Genomic DNA, 17,053 nt, shown 5'->3' with positions numbered 1-17,053 from the left:
GTGATCTCCTTCACTCAGCAGCACATTTGCCATATCATCCCCTTCCACATAAGGTCTTGGGTTATCCTCTCCAAGTTGCATTGGACCTTCTGATATTATTGGGCCATCATTTCTCCCTATGATTGGGTCAACATCTCTCCCTTTCCCCCTTCTACTGTAGACATATTTCTTAGCCTCAACGCAAAAATGATGATACTATTTGTGCATGAATGATTTATACTTTCTTCAGCATAAAGTTCAATTGGATCATCAGTAACGTTCTTGGACAGAGATTGTGAACTATGCGCAACTGCAAAGGGGCAACAATCTCAAACAAGAATCGAAATGAAAGAAAGAGAAATGAAAAAAAAAAAGGTAGAGTATGTAAGTCACTCCATACTCCACCAAGTATTCAGCGCTTTTCTTTTTCATACTTATGTATAAAATATTTAACATCTCGAAATTATCATAACATATTCATCTTGTGGCAACGGGTGAGGGTTGGGGGCTATTGATGGCTTTGGTCTATACAAAGATGATATTTAATATTTAATTAATATTTATTTTTCATTCAGTTTTTATATAAAAAAATTTATATGTTATAGTAGATAATGATACCTTGCACGGTAGAGGTGAAAATTACTTGATAAATTAATAGTAACATTTTATATTGCCTTCATTGTCAAAGAACTTAATATCATGTTTTCTTTTGGTTTTTATTGGTTTCCTCATCCCATCATGTTTTTGTATATATGAAAATTTAATGGGTTAAATGTCTCTCATATTATAGAAGATAAAATTATCTTCTACAAATATATAAAAATATATAGAGCCCATAATTTTTCTCTCTTCTCTTTACATGGCTCACATATTTTTATATGTATATAAGAGATAATTTTATCTCTTTGTAACATGAAAAACATCTAACCCAAATTTTATTATCTTTAACTATATATTTATGTATTGTCTTTAAGCAGATTGACATGATGGCTGATTAACTTGTTTTCATGGTCATTATGAAATTATAGATTAAAGAAAGTAAATGGCTTTTCAAATGCTTTCTGAATTACTTTGAGACAGACAAAAATGTAGTGAATGTTTTCTTTGATATACTTTATTCTTATTTCATAGTCGTATTGACTATACATTCCAAAAGGAGTTTTACACCATTTTATTTTTCGGTAGTTGAGTTTTACACCATTTAGGTACTTCATAATTGGATCTGAATTTTTTGGTAAGATCTCAATTTATTCTTTATTCGATTCATGCGAGAGCTTTCGGTCGAAACTTGATTCCTCTAAGCTGAACAAACTTCTTACTGAGACTAGCTCATAAGAGGTGCGGCCGAAGGTGCTGTTAAACAATATTTAGAACTTGTTTGTTTGGCCTTTTAAAAAAATAACTTTTATGTCTTGTTTATTTTAAAATTATTTTTTACAAAAGTTAAATTTATTTATATTTTTTAAAAAATAATTGGCTTTTGAAAAAATATTTTGCTTTTTATTTCTATATTTTTTTAAAAGCTGAAATATTTAACTTTAAAAAAAAATAGGTTTTCAATTTTTTTTATGAATTCTATTTTTTTAAAACTAGATATTCAAACGAATTTATAATTAAAAGTATTTTTTTATAAAAAAAACTTGTCCAATCGAGGCCTTAACCATCCTAAGCAAAAGACCTTCCGCTGCGGGTGGTTTTGATATCAGGAACAAAGCTTTAGAGACACAACCTCACATTTTAGTGAGTATGCCTCATGTCATTTTGTTTATTTTTCTGATTTGACAAATGATTTAGTGTTAATAGCAATGTAATTGTTTTCAAGGTAGTTACGGTTTTGAACGTATTTAAATAATTATTTGATAAAATAAGAACAAATTAAGATATAGTTTAAAAAAAATGATGGATTAATTTATAATTTGAGAAAAAAGATAAAATGATAAATTAATTAGAAAATAGGGATAAAATGTTCGATCAACCCTAAAATTTGAATATAAAAATTATTTATATTCTAGCGTTAGTTGATCTTGATCATGGCCCGTTCACAAATTAATGAGCAATAAAAAAAGGTTTTATAAGAGTTATGTTGTAGAAAAAGTGATTGTGTAATGCTATAGAGATTCGTTTTGCGTGCTGTAATTTCTTTTTTTTCTTTTTTCTTCAAAAAGTGTGAGCTCCACAACATATTGTGTGTGTAAGAAAGTTTGTTGTGTCATGTTAAATGACAAATGCAAACCCCTTAAAAAAAATATAATTTAGTTGATAACAAAAACACGCTAAACTAAACCAAAGGCCTCTGGTGGGGTGGGGTGGGGCTGCAAATAGGGGTGTAAATGGGCTGGGCTTTGGCCATCCTGGCCCAAGCCTACGTCAAAAAAAATTCAGCCTATCTGGCCTACTGGCCTATTAAAGACTTTATTTGTAGGCCAAGTCCGGCCCATTTTAAAAAATAAGAAAGCCTGACATGGCCTACAGGTCTTGTTGGCCTCCCACTATATATATTAAGCAAAAAAAATAATTATATAAAGCAAAGAAAGTTCCATTCATGCATACACTAGTACTTCTCATAAGAAAAAAATGACAAATAAGAAAGAGTCAACATAATACCTCAGCTCTAGAATGTATATCATAGAGGAATAGAGTCAAAGAAATAGGAAAAATAAGAAAAATACAATTACTGGATGCTGAAATAAAGTCTACAAGAGAATGTCATTCATCTAAAAATCTTTAAACCACCGTCAAGACAAGGGAAAGAAGATTATTATTGAAAGATCTTCATCAGTAATATCATAATTCAGCAAGGTACCCATTGCTCCATGGTATTAAGTTGCAACGGCATGTAAAATTTTGAGACATTAGACAAGTTTTCCTTTCATAAAATAAAATAGCACAAAAAGTAAGAGATATTGGTATTTGGTACTTTGTGTCTTTGTCACATAAAATAAATATTATTTTATTATTTTATTTTAATAAATTAAATAGGTCAGCCTACAAGGCTCTAGGCCGGGCTTGATAAAATTAGTCTATGGCCTATTTATTAAAAAAACTTTTTTATAAGTCTAAGCCTACTCTACTTTATTGAAAGGCCGAGCCTGGACTGAACTGGGCCAGCCTGACAGTTGACACCCCTAGGTGCACGCGCTTAGCACGTGATCTTCTTTATTAGTTAGTTCTCTTCATCCTTCAACATCGAGCTCATCTTCCCCACCACTAATACCACTACCATCCCACGCACTGCCTCTTTTTCCTGCATTTTCGCTCCGAGAAAATCTTTCCCTTTTCTCGGGAAAATTTTTATTATAAAAAATTTTGAAAGCTCAAATTTCGCCGTTCCCTTTCCATTTCAACCACACACATACACACTCTTACACGATTTGCATTCTTCTGCACTCAAATTCAATCATTGTATCCTTATAATCAAACGTAGCTGACTTCCCAATTTCTCGGAATTCTCGCTGCGCAAAATCGCGTTGTTTTTCAAGCTCAATTTCGGATCTTCTTGTGTGATAATCAATCCTGCTCCTGGATCTCAATTCGAATCCAAATGCATGGGTATAGCCGCCTAGGAGGAGCAGCACGTTCTCAAAATTCGCCACCGTCATCACCACGGTTCCGCCATGGCCGGAGCAAGAGTAGCAAAGGTTCATTGAAGGAGAATAATTCAATGGAGAAGTTGTTGTTTGTTATCATGTCAACGGTTTTCAGAAGGCGAGGCTTGCTTTTGTTCGCGCCATTGTTGTATATTTCGGGGATGTTGTTGTATATGGGTTCGCTGAGCTTCGATAATGTGAGTATAAAGAATGGTGTTGTTGTTTTACGCAAGCGTGCTCCTCCGGGTTCTGTTTATAGGAGTCCTCAGGTCTTTGAAAAACTATGGCCTTTCATGGAGGCTGACACTGCCAATGGAACTGTCAATGTGGTACTCAATCTTTCTTTCTTTTTGGGGAACTTTTATTTTAGCTTCCACGTTTAGTGCAGTTTGCCTTTTGTTACTTCAATCAATGTTTGAAAATGAAAACGACTGCAATTGTCAATAACACTTGTTTTTTTTAGTTGTCTTACCAATTGTTTATATGAAATTGAATTTAAACTGCTTGCCAGGACTCTATGCATCGGTTTAAAAGGCATTTGAGATATGGCTCTGCTCTAGTACTTTCATTGATAAACAATCAGTTATTGAATAAATTTTCTGTCATCGTAATTTCATAGTTTGACATCCATTTGTTATTAGACTGCTTGTGACATTTAGTGATGACTAGAATTGATTGACTGAAAATCTGAGATGGAAATCATGCAGTTGATGGAAGCATGGAATATAAAGGAGCATAGAGAGTGGAAGCCTTGTGCTAACAAAAGTGTTCCTGAAACAGGTCTTTGCTTTTTTAGAAGAGAAATCATCAAGTTCTGAAAATTTGTTTTTTAGTTGCTTGTTGCATAGATTTTCAACTTTTTTTAGTCAAATATAATTCTTCGGCATAGTGGCTTTCCCATTCTATTTATTTTCAAGTGCACTCTTTGATCAGGAATCTTGATTATTTTATCTTGTGTCCTTGTTATCTTTGTTAAAGGAATTAGCTAACTTTTTCTTGTTCCTTTTTTTCCCTAATTTTTTTTTTATTTTTTAGAATTGCCAAAGTCAAATGGGTTCCTTATAATTGAAGCAAACGGTGGATTGAATCAGCAACGCTTGTCGGTATGCTTATTGATAAGACCAAATATTTCATTTTTACTGGTTTGTTTATTTGGAAGTCTTACATCACGTCTGGTACATACTACATAGGAATAGTGATTACATTCCATGTAATGAGGGATTCTCAGATTTTTTTTGCAAAAAAAAGACATGTAATGCAAATTCAATTAGAGGCCTTATTCCACATAGTCATGAATGAAGCATGGAATTCCAGTCCCTCCTAGAGAGGTGGGATTGGGATTTCATGCTCTATGAAATCGGAAAACCAAAAACCCTCATACATTTTTACAAAATGTCTACTGTTACCCTTACTAAAATTTTACACACTTCATTTTTCTTCTCACAAATAATACAACATAGCTCTTGTTTTTTGTGCAATGGTTTTTCTTATCAAGTGATGTAAAGAACTAATTCAACCCAAAAGCTAAACATATTACGTGAAGGCCAATTAATGGTTTTATATTATATTTCTCTAACACGCACTTTCACACGAAAGACCATTGGTTTTGAAAGGTGAACAATGCATCAAGTCTTGCCTACTGGTGCTAAGAAACTCCACAATATTTAATTATTATTTTTAATAGAATGGGGGCGGTGATGATCGAACCTGTAGCCACTTGGTCATAGAGGTTTTGATACAATGTAAAAAACCAATTCAACCCAAAAGCTTAAACTATTAGGTGAAGGGCAATTAATGTTTTTATATTATATTTCTCTAACAAGTAAATAAATAAATATATAAACTTGACATTACTCTCGAGACTCTTCATTCATATTACATATATAAGATAAACACAAGAAAAGACTTTGTTTTTCTCATGAGGGGCATGTAAGTTATTTAGATTAACTTGGATTCCATGTACCGAACATTCCTATTGCTACCAAACTAGACTGGTAATGGCCATTCCATTCTCATTACAAGGAATCACCATTCCATGTATGAAATGTGCCATTAAGATTGAAGTCCCTTATGAATGGGTGGAAGGAAACTTGAAATAATATAGGTAGGAGGGATTGGGATGCTGTTAATGGTGATTTTCTACAACCATTATTTGTTTTTAAAAACAGATGCCTAATGAATTCTATCCAGAGCTTGCTTTATGATGTTTGTGAATATTTTTCTCCAGTTGTTGTTGTTGTATAATTTTGCTCTGAATGGAAGTATGGTGGTAGACTGTCAGGCATATATGCTTAATGAAATTAGATGAAGGACATCGATGCTGTGGATTGCTGTCCACAAGGCATCATATGTCCAGACTCCAGATTGTTCTGGCACTTACTATACTACTCTTTATACAGATATGTGATGCAGTTGCTGTGGCTGGACTATTAAATGCAACTCTTGTTATTCCAATATTTCATTTAAATAGTGTATGGCGAGACTCAAGGTAATTTCTTTTGTTATGCTTAATTTAAAAATTGGTAACGTAATTATGGTGTTTGTTTAATTTATTCATGTTTAATGTCTGTCAGATCCCATTGCTGTAACTCTGACTTTTTTATTATTATTATTTTTAATTTTTTTTTTTCAACTGTATCGTTCACATATTAGGAGTCTGAATATGAAAAATGGATCATATTTCATCATTCTAGTTCCTTTAGGTCCACCATTTATATGGCTCACATGCAGGATAGGTCAGATAGGATCTCAGCTCAGAAAGGTTAAAGGGTATGAGGATGGAATGTCATCTTTTATTTTGATTTCGTTTTAGATAAAAATCTTTAGAATGGACTTCAAATTTTAGGATTGTAATGTATGCATAGGAAGGCAAATCTTTCACAATTTATCAGTTTTGAGGTTAGATACTATGTATAGCATCCTTCTGTTTTCCACAATACATGATTTCAGCATTCTTACTTATGACCTCCATTCTCTATAATTTATCTCTGCAGACAAATTGATAAGTTTTGGAAATGAAAATAGATAGGCAGTGCATAAATCTCAGTTTGAGTTTTGGGTCTTCTGCTTTTTTATGTTTCTAATACCATGTATGTTGAAAATGGTAGTAGCAACATTCACTTGCATATTTTAAACTTCAGAAATTATCTTAAACTTACTACTACAGATGCCAGACTCATAAGTAACAGTCACAAATGTTGAATTGAGAGTCTATACATTAGTTACCACAGGCTTATCAGAGTGAATTTAAAGGAACTACTTTTGATAGATTGGTTTGACTCCTTCTTGTTCTTGGGTATAACTGAGACATCTGACGTGCAACATTGGTTAAGTTTTGTATATATAGAACATAGAGTATTTGCTCATTGAACCCTTTGGATTTTATAATTACCTATATGGAAGTTTTCTTTTCATATATATTTCTTTTTTCTTGTTGTTCAATTAAAGTTCATGGAAGGGTCATTTTCTAATCCATGCAAATACTTTGCAACCTTGTTTATGTATTAATAAATTAGAAAATTTACATATGCTGCGTCTTATTATCTGGCAGCAACTTTGGTGACATTTTCGATGAAAATTTCTTCATACAAACACTTGGAAATCGTTTGCGTGTGGTAAGAGAACTCCCAGATGACATACTTCAACAGTTTGACAATAACATAAGTAACATTGTCAATCTTAGAGTAAAAGCTTGGTCTAGTTCAGCTCACTATCTTCAGAAGGTCCTTCCTCAGCTTTTGGAAATGAGGTGTGTGCCTTTCTATCTTCTGTTTCCTCACCAGCAGTTGGCTTCCACTTCTGGCTTGAAAGTCGTTTCAGCTGTATTAAATTGTATTATCTTTTCAACTAACAATTAATCTTAATAGTAATTACATATTTTCCAAATGCTAAAGACGTAAAATGATATGCCATAATGACTTTTAAAATGGAAGTTAGAAATATATATTATATATCAGCAACTCAAAAATGATTTGCATCACATGTCTGGCAGCTTGGGTTTCCCTGAATATAATATAATCTCTCCATTCACTGATGTTTTGATAGCTGAATGTGACTTTTTAAATTGGATTAGTCATAACTTGGGAACAAGGAGTCTACATTCCATTAACATAAATAAAATCCTTATAATAAAAAACAGCTCAAGGAATGGACTTAACAATCCATAGCCTGTACATAGACACAATACCTGATTTTAGGTCCCAAACAAGTGACAGAAAATTACTAAAGTATCCCTGTTGACTTAGTTAGCTGTCTATAGTTCTACTACTTTACTGACTTTTAATACTTACTATATTTTACTAACATGCTGTACACAACCCATTCTTACAGTATAAATAAGAAAGAGACGTAAGGGACAATACACTTATGTATTCGCACAATGAAGGTTTCTCTCTATGCTCTAATGTCAATTCTTTAACTAGATGTGCTTGAATTGTGCTATAACTTTGTTCTTTGTTATCTAAATCTTTCTCTAGTTTGATGAATATTTTGCTGTCACACAACAATATTATTCTGAGTACTTGGTGATAATCTCTTTGCTGTATTAAAGTGAACCACAGCTGACCAATCTAACCCAACAATGATGATCAGTTTGTTTTTTAAATCTCCTCAAAACCTAACCAAACCAAGCCATGAACACTCTATATTGTACTAACCTGCTGTACCCAGCTCATTTGTACAGTATAAATAATAGAGAGACGTAAGGAACAATGTAGTTGCATAAAAAGAGTTTCTCTCTAGGTCCTTTTTTTTAAAAAAATATCTGACTTAAAATATTACTGCATGCCCCCAATACCAAATTTATACCTAATAAGTGAGACCTTTTGTTTGTACGGTGTGTACCTCTTGATCATTATATCGGAGTATATAACTACAGGAAGAAAATATGGTAGTGTTTACCCTTTGTGTGTCAACCTAAGATGCACAAGCACACCAAATTGTTGCTTTTGTCTATGTAAAGAACCAATTTAACCCAAAAGCTTAAGCTATTGGGTGAGGTTATATTAATGGTTTTTATATATCTCAACACGTTCCCTCACACGAGAGCCCACTGGGCTTGAAGGGTGGACAATGCACAGGCCCACCTACCTGTGCGAACAAAGAAATTCCACTTGAAAGAAAGTGAGGGGCGGCGAGGATCGAACCCGGGACACGAGGCTCTGTTACCATGTAAAGAACCTTGGGATACACCACCCCAAAAGCTAGCTCAAAGGGTGGGAGTGCCCAAGGCCTTATAAACTCCACATTAGTTGCTCATACAACCAATGTGAGACTATATATCTCAACATGCCCCCTCACACAAGAGCCCATTGGGCTTGAAGAGAGGATGATGCAACAGGCCCAGCCTACCTGTGCTAAGAAATTGCACAAGAGAAAGTGGGCGGCTGAGCTAGCTTTTGGGGTGGTATATCCCAAGGTTCTTTACAGTCTATATTGTACACAATCAAATACATGGACAAGGCTCCTCTAAAATTAGCTTGTTTCTAAAAAGAGCAAGTAAGGGTGTATCCACCCTTGATGTAATTTAAAATGATTTGTGATCTTAACCCACTAGAACTTAAGGGTGGATACACCCTTACTTGCTCACTTTTGAGACAAACTCACTTTAGAGAAGTTTTTTCCCAGATAAACATGCATGGTAATGCTTCTCTCATATTTTCTTTCTGAAATTTTATTTTATAAAAAGATTTCTCAATGTTCTGCAGAAAACTGTCAAAAACAGATTTGAAATGCAAGGTTGTTGACTTGCAATACATATTGTGTATTGTTTGGCTATTTTTGTATCATGTATTGTTAATCGTAAGGTTCAGAAATATATTAAAAAAATAATGTTAAAATATAAATTATTATAGAAATCGCAATCTAAGCCTTCAATTTCTCTCCTTTTGTTTGTATTATAGCTCTTTGAAAACTTCTCTAAGAGATTATGTTTTCTTGTGCTTAAGTCTCTGCTTTTTTTAATTTGTATGAGTTTTTTTTTTTTTTAAGATTGAAGAGATGTGTATTAATTTGAATATTTGTTTGATTTTTTCCCTAATTAATAGTTAGTTTCCTTTCCCTAATTAACAATGACCTTTCTACATTTTTTTTAATTGAAAATCGCAAATCATTGTTTGATTTTCGAATCTTAATTTGTGATACGATACATAGATTCGATATTGAATCATACGATACAGCAATTCACAGTCCGATACAAGACCAATTCTGATACAGGCAAGCAATTCACAGTCTGATACAAGACCAATTCTGATATTGGCAACCGATTCATATCGTTCAACTTCTGTATTGAATCATATCACGCGATACGTATCATGCATCGTGCGATACTATAAACTATGTCAAAATGCATGAATTGTTTTTCAAAACATGTAAAAATGCTTATAATGAAGAGAAATGTTTCTGTTGAGATATATAAAACCATTAATGTAGCCTCACCCAACAGCTTAAGCTTTTGGGTTGAATTGGTTCTTTACATGGTATCAGAGTCTCGTGTCCCGGATTCGATTCTCACTGCCTCCCACTTTCTTTTTAGTGGAATTTCTTTCTTCGCACAGGTAGATGGGCCTGTGCATTGTCCACCCTTCAAGCCCAGTGGGCTCTCGTGTGAGGGGGCGTGTTGAGATAAATAAAACCATTAATGTAGCCTCATCCAACAGCTTAAGCTTTTGGGTTGAATTGGTTCTTTACAGTTTCAAAATACAGAAAAATGACTCTGAATCATGCCCAAACATGATAAAATAGGCAAATTCATCTGTTACCCAGCAAAAGAATTAAATTTGTTTAATTTTAGTACCTTGTAATAGGAATATATATAATATGTTTTGTTTTAATATTTTTATACCATTGACTTGCTAAATTTTTCAAACATTTGCTTTATCCTTGTATTATATTCTGTTGGAGATGATACTCCCACCGTGCTTCTTAGGTATCAACCCTTAATTTTTCCAGTAGAGTCTTCACAAACGATATCATTGGTCTTGTCATCTGCATTTACATCAGTAATCTGTTTTCACACATCCTGCTTCCTCTCTTTTCTCATGTGGAAATCCTCATTTGTCGCATCCTACATCCTAAATGAAAGCTTCTTCTGCCTCTGATATGCACTCATAACCACATTCTGTACACTTTGGCCACTTCAAGTTACTTCCAAATTAAGGCCACCAAAGTTTTAGGATTAGTTTTTTTGCTGGTGGTGACAGTTTACTGTACTACATGTATCCATTTATGGAGCATCCCTCCAATCTATCCAAGCTTTGAACAAGTGGAAATCAGCATCTGTAGGAAACTTGCTGGGCCTGATTGTTTGATCAAAGGAGCAGCAGAACTGCTCAACCATGTTAAAGGTATCAATGAATCCATGCTACATGACTTTTGGCAGAATGCAATGGAGCCATTTGATCCATGTAGTTAGCCCGATCTGGTGGGAAATGGCTTTTTTTGTTGTTATTACACCTCTATCTGAAAACAGATAGGCTTATGGGTCAGATTTTGTTGACTTTGTTTAGATAAGTTGGCATGGGCTCAAAGTAAACAAAAACACTGACATATACACATTTACAATATGAAAGTAGAAATTCAGTAGGATAATATATACGTAAATGACTGTGTAGGTGATTTGAATTTAAAACCTTAAATGCCTGAAAAGTCATGAATTGATTGTTAGTTTTGTGATGATCCCCTGCTGACAAGATCCCCCCACCCCCTTCCTTCCCCCCTTTCTCCTGGGTTTGGAAGAAAAAAGTAGTCATTCTACTGAATTTGTTGTGGTCCTGTATTATTATTACTATTATTCCTCTATTTTCTTACAATCATGTTTGGGCCACATAATCTATGGCTCCTAAGAGGACTTTGCACATACTTGTTGCAGGGCTGTTCGCATTGCACCGTTCTCCAACAGATTAGCTCAGGCAGTACCCTCAAAAATTCAGGGGCTTAGGTGCTTTGCCAATTTTGGAGCTCTTAGATTTTCAGAAACTATAAGAACACTTGCAGAAATTATGGTTGATCGGATGGTTAAACATAGCTCCCAAAGTGACGGGAAGTATGTTTCAGTGCATCTTCGTTTTGAGGAGGTGTTGTTCTAATATCTATGTACTTATATATGTTAGATTTACTAGATACATTATTGATGCAGAATGGATAAGTATAATTTAGGATAATTTATGTTAATTTTATTTATGATAATTTTGGGATTTTACGTTATCTCTGGATAAATTATTTTATTTTAGCTTTAGTATTTGATTAGAGTTCGACTACATGTCTACTGTATGATTATAGCTTATAAATATCCAATTGAGTGCTTTATATTGGTATCATTTGCAAACTATTAATAAACAGACCATTGTCAATTTTAGAGTTTCCTATGTTTTAGTTGCTTGGTTCTGCATCAATTGATATTCAGAGCTTACTTCTGCAAATTCAAACAAACCTTTGTGCCTGAAGCCTTTTCTCTGCCAATTTTCTGTAAGTTGAGCAAAGTTTCCGTGTGCCATGAATACACACAACAGACTTGTTGATATTACCAACAATCTTTTCTTCCTCCACTTATTGCTAAGCTCAGATCAAGAGCAACAAAAATCGCACCCATCTCTGCTTCTGTCATTGAAGGCTGCTGAAATCAGCCCATGTAGAGCTTTTAAAACTTCTAGATCTTCTATTAAATCTCTCTAGGGCGGCGTTCAATGAAAAAAGACAATAAAATCAGATTCAGGAGGCCCTTACACACCAGTGACACCACCACATACTGGAGTAGTTGCTGGTGGATTTGCTGTTCTGGGCAATAGATAATCCTGCATGAGGCTTCTGTACTGCTCTCTGTAAATTGCCGATGAATATAATATTCTTCTTGTTGAACCTCTTGGAATAGTACAAGAGTTTTACCTCTCCAGAGTAGAGTTTCCCCAAAGGGGTTCATTGATGTAGATGGATAAGCATAATTTAGGATAAAGGTTATCGTTATTTTTAATAATTTAATGAATTGACCTTACATCTAGATAAGTTATTTGATGGGAGTTGATTACATGTTTACTGTATGATTATAAATACCCATTGTTTGCTTTTTGTTGGTATCTTTTGCAAATAATTAATAAATAGGCTATTGTCAATTTTTGTGAGTATCTTGTCTGTTTTGGTTCCTTAGTTTTACATCTGTTATATATTATAATTAATAGTTTTTCTCTGTATAAAGGATATGGTTGCATTTTCATGCTGTGAGTATGACGGTGGGGACGAGGAGAAACATGAAATGGATATTGCTCGTGAAAGGAGTTGGCGAGGTAAATTCAGAAGAAGGCACAGGATAATAAAGCCTGGTGCAAATCGGGTGGATGGAAGATGCCCATTGACTCCATTGGAGGTTTGCGGATACACATTATTTTCCTTCCTTTCTTGTCCCTTCATTGTTTTCAATTTCTCTTCCTCATATTTGGGCTATAATATGTTCTCTGAAAAAAAAAGTTAATTTTGGGAATTATTTGTTGCTTGTGCTTTTGGTGTATCTATTATGCTCCTTTTATCTTTTTCTATGATAAGAAAGAATTAAGGACATTTTTGGTGCTCAGAATCTTAAGTATTATGTTGCAACATTTTCCAAAATGATTAGATACCCAGGTATAGTAGATTCCCAATTGATCTGTAAATAGGATTCCTCTGTTTTAAATATTCTCTATTTTTCTTTTCTAAAAATATAAATCAGATGCTGGCAGCTGTGAGGGCAGTAGTGGTGACAGCAGTAGGACATGAAACTAGATATCCCATGGTTTTCAATGGGAACTTTTTTTTTTTTTTTGGTACTTTTTTATTCCTTGCTAATTTAGGATTCCTAATATTCGAATTTGAAATGTTATGTGATACTTAGCAATCATAGATTCCCATGATTGGGTTTACTGGAAATTCATTGAAACAGAAAATAGATACAAAAATTGAGCTTGGGATATATTCAAATGCAAAATTAAAATAGAAAATTACAAAAAAAACGCAATCTTTTAACAAAGTGACAATAAGAATTTCCTGCATCATTCTGAATACCCACAAGTGAAATCCCATTTGACTTATTGCACTTGTTATCAATTATCTGTTTTTGGGTGTTTCGTGAGTGTTTTTGGCAAAATAGCCAGGTTGGGTCTTAAAGTAAGAATAATATTTGTGTCATGGTTCTGATTTTCGCAGCTCATTTTATTTGATGTTGTAGGTAGGAATGATGCTTAGAGGCATGGGTTTTGATAATACGACCTCAGTATATGTTGCAGCAGGAAAGATTTATAAAGAACAGAAGTACATGGCACCACTTAAACAGATGTTTCCACGATTACAAACCAAGAATACACTGGCAACTACTGAAGAGCTTTCTCAATTTATGGTAATTAAGAAGTGATCTATGCTTATTTATTTAAAACAAGAAAAATCCTTTTAATACAAAAAATAAAAGAAAAATCCTTTTTATTATTTATAGAAAAGGAAGGCGATTCAAGGAAAAAGCAAATTTCTGTAACTCTCATGTTTATGATGTAGGGCCACTCATCTAGGTTGGCTGCTCTTGATTATACCGTTTGCCTTCATAGTGAAGTATTTGTTACAACTCAGGGTGGAAATTTTCCACACTTCTTGATGGGTCACAGAAGATATATGTATGGTGGGCATTCAAAGACAGTTAAACCTGATAAGAGAAAATTGGCTCTTTTATATGATAATCCTAATATAAGGTACGACTTTGGCTCTCTTTCTTGGTTTGTATGTGTTTTTGCAGTTGCTTTTTGCTCCAAGTAATAAAATATTTGTTTAGAAGATGAAGTTTATTTGTCTAGAAGACTGTTATCCTACTAAGAGAATAATTAGCTCTAGTATTCGAAAAATTAGCTTCTGCACTCATTATAAAATTTATGAGTTAATATTTACTGACTTTGCAGATGGGAAGTATTCAAGCAACAAATGAAAGATATGCTTCACCATAGTGATCAAAAGGGAACTGAGTTAAAAAAGGCTGGTGGTTCTCTATATACTTTTCCTATGCCAGATTGCATGTGTAAACAGGCAGAACCCAAAAATGAAAATGGTAGTAACACTAGGAATATATAAAGCTATAGATGTAAAAGTATTCTCTTTAGGAAATCAAATTGTTCAATACCTGTAATTTATTTTTGTATCATTAAGTGTGAATTCAAAAAGAAAAATTGTTTGATTCAAACTTGAAAAAAGCAATAAATTAAGGCTTCAATTTCTTATTTATTTTAATTATTTACTAGAGAAAATTAGTTGTGAAATCATAATTCATTGTACATAAGATTATTGTAATCCGATACAGACTTGCACCCGATTATCATGATTCATTTTTGGATGACTGGTAATCTTTGTGTGACAACTATTTACTAAACCAAGCTGTTCATTTAGCATGTGATAAATAATATAACATTTGGTTGCAATTTGGTAGCCTAGACGGATCTTTAACTATATTTCACGTGCAGAATTAGAAATATTACTATTATTTTTGTATTGTAAAATAGTTCCTTTTCATTGAAGAAGCATTTTTGTGTTTTTGTTGAGCAGTGACATTTTACCTTGTAGCGGTTCTTGTTCATTTACTATCAAAGTGTTGGTACAAATAAGAAGGCCGAAATTGTGGTAGCGTGAAACCTTTTTAATCCACATGTTATACCTTTTACGTGTCTTGTGTAATTTACACTTCTACATAATTAGTAATTGATAAAACAATATATGAAACTTGAGTCGAGGGAGAACATTCCCCACTAGAGAAGCAGTCTAGGTTATTTATTAAGGGAGTAATCTGCCAAGAACACTCTTGGTTTGTCTTATCAATCAGGGAAATTCCTTCGACTCTCCAGCACCACCGTTTTGGCTTTTGTATTCTCAATTCTCAAGGTTGACAGTTGACTTTTAACGTTGACCAAAATTGTCTTTGACTAGGACAACTATTCCTAGCTTATTGGGCCTCTACTTTGTAATTTAGAGCCTCTCTATCATGGTTTTTTTTTTTATTATTTTCATTTCGGCCTCTTAAATGTTTTAACTTTGAAATTCGAGGGAGGATATTCTTACTACTAAAATTTTTTACTATTAACTTACTACCTATCTAATCACCATTAAATCAAATAGAGAGAATGTTAAAAAGTTTTTGAAAAGAGAGAAAATATCGATCCAATGGTGATTAGATTGGTAGTGAGTTGGTAGTAGAAAATTTTGGTAGTAAGAATATTATTTTCATTTCGGCCTCTTAAATGTTTTAACTTTGAAATTCGAGGGAGGATATTCTTACTACTAAATTTTTTTACTATTAACTTAGTACCTATCTAATCACCATTGAATCAAATAGAGAGAATGTTAAAAAGTTTTTGAAAAGAGAGAAAATATTGATCCAATGGTGATTAGATAGGTAGTGAGTTGGTAGTAGAAAATTTTGGTAGTAAGAATATCCATCCTCTTGAAATTCATATAATATTCTTATCATATAAGACACCTAAAGATATTTGTAACCTAAAAAGCAGTGTTATTAAACCTGATCCGGGCATAGACTCGGTCGGGATACTGGGTCACTGGTCGGACTTGTGGATCACCGGTCGGACCGGTTGACCCGGATATATATAAATATATAAAATATATATATATATATATATATATATATATGAACATATAAATTTAATTATATTCTCTATATCTAAAATGAATTAAATAAAGTTCACTAAATAAGCTCAAAAACATGAAGCATAAATAAATAAAAATGCACGCTATTACTATGTCAATTTAAATTTCAACTCAAAATTTCCATAAACATACTTCTCAATAAAAATTGAACTCATATTTTTCAAATTCAACTATATTAAAATGACATATGTCACATTCTCTTAATTTATTATTCAACAAATTGTTTCAGTATTGGAAGCTGAAATTTGTGGTCATTGTAAAAGAGTATATTAGCAAATAAAATTACAAAAAAAAATTAAAATGAGTTCTACATTTTTTAATGAAAAGATGAAACAATTTTGATTTTTTAATTTTTTTTTTTTTTTTTTTGTTAAATGCATGACCCGACCGGGTTAAGGGTCACTGGTTTTGACCGGGTTTGGCCGAGTTTTGACTGAGTTTGATCGGGTCGATGCATTACCGATCCAATGCTTAACCCGAACCAGTCCAATGACCGGTTCACCGGGTTCCGGGTCGACCCGGCCGGATCGGGCCGGGTTTTACAACAGTGCTAAAAAGAATGTTAAAAATATTTAAAACTACTAATTAAATACATAATAAAAATATAAATTTTCTTAAACTGGATATCTTATTAAAGCTAAAATCTCTAAAAACAAGCAAAGATTAATATCCTAAATAACATAATTGTTATAAAGCCTACAGATCAAAAATAACAAATAATCACAATATGTAACAACAAATACAGCATCAGAAAGCATCAAAAAAGACAAAGAAAGAAATGTTTTCACTTTTTATTCAACAAAAACGATTATCACAGTAGAATATACAGGATT

General features: G+C 33.2%; 1 protein-coding gene across 1 annotated transcript; it reads left to right on the top strand.

Annotated features, from left to right (window-relative positions):
• The first annotated feature begins 3,212 nt into the window (after positions 1-3,212).
• On the top strand, positions 3,213-14,765 carry LOC133311989 (O-fucosyltransferase 9). The gene is made up of 10 exons (XM_061513131.1): positions 3,213-3,895; positions 4,274-4,346; positions 4,602-4,669; positions 5,966-6,054; positions 7,117-7,314; positions 11,434-11,638; positions 12,754-12,921; positions 13,756-13,923; positions 14,076-14,266; positions 14,471-14,765. Exons 1-10 carry the CDS (start codon positions 3,521-3,523, stop codon positions 14,637-14,639), a joined length of 1,704 nt encoding a protein of 567 aa, XP_061369115.1. The 5' UTR covers positions 3,213-3,520; the 3' UTR covers positions 14,640-14,765.
• The last annotated feature ends 2,288 nt before the right edge of the window (positions 14,766-17,053 follow it).

This window comes from Gastrolobium bilobum, unplaced genomic scaffold, assembly GCF_033153095.1.
Source record: "Gastrolobium bilobum isolate Gb01-03AN ecotype WA unplaced genomic scaffold, APGP_CSIRO_Gbil_v1 utg26293, whole genome shotgun sequence".
NCBI lineage: Eukaryota > Viridiplantae > Streptophyta > Magnoliopsida > Fabales > Fabaceae > Gastrolobium > Gastrolobium bilobum.
Note: the sequence above shows the minus strand (reverse complement) of the source record. Positions and strands in the feature narration are given on the sequence as shown.

What these genes read in the sequence shown, in the direction of transcription:
- LOC133311989 (XM_061513131.1), top strand. Translation starts at nt 3,521, where the DNA reads ATGCATGGGTATAGCCGCCTAGGAGGAGCAGCACGTTCTCAAAATTCG. An exon ending in TGAATCAGCAACGCTTGTCG is followed by an intron (nt 4,670 to 5,965) that starts GTATGCTTATTG and finishes CTCTTTATACAG; the next exon opens with ATATGTGATGCAGTTGCTGT. An exon ending in AAGAGCTTTCTCAATTTATG is followed by an intron (nt 13,924 to 14,075) that starts GTAATTAAGAAG and finishes TTTATGATGTAG; the next exon opens with GGCCACTCATCTAGGTTGGC.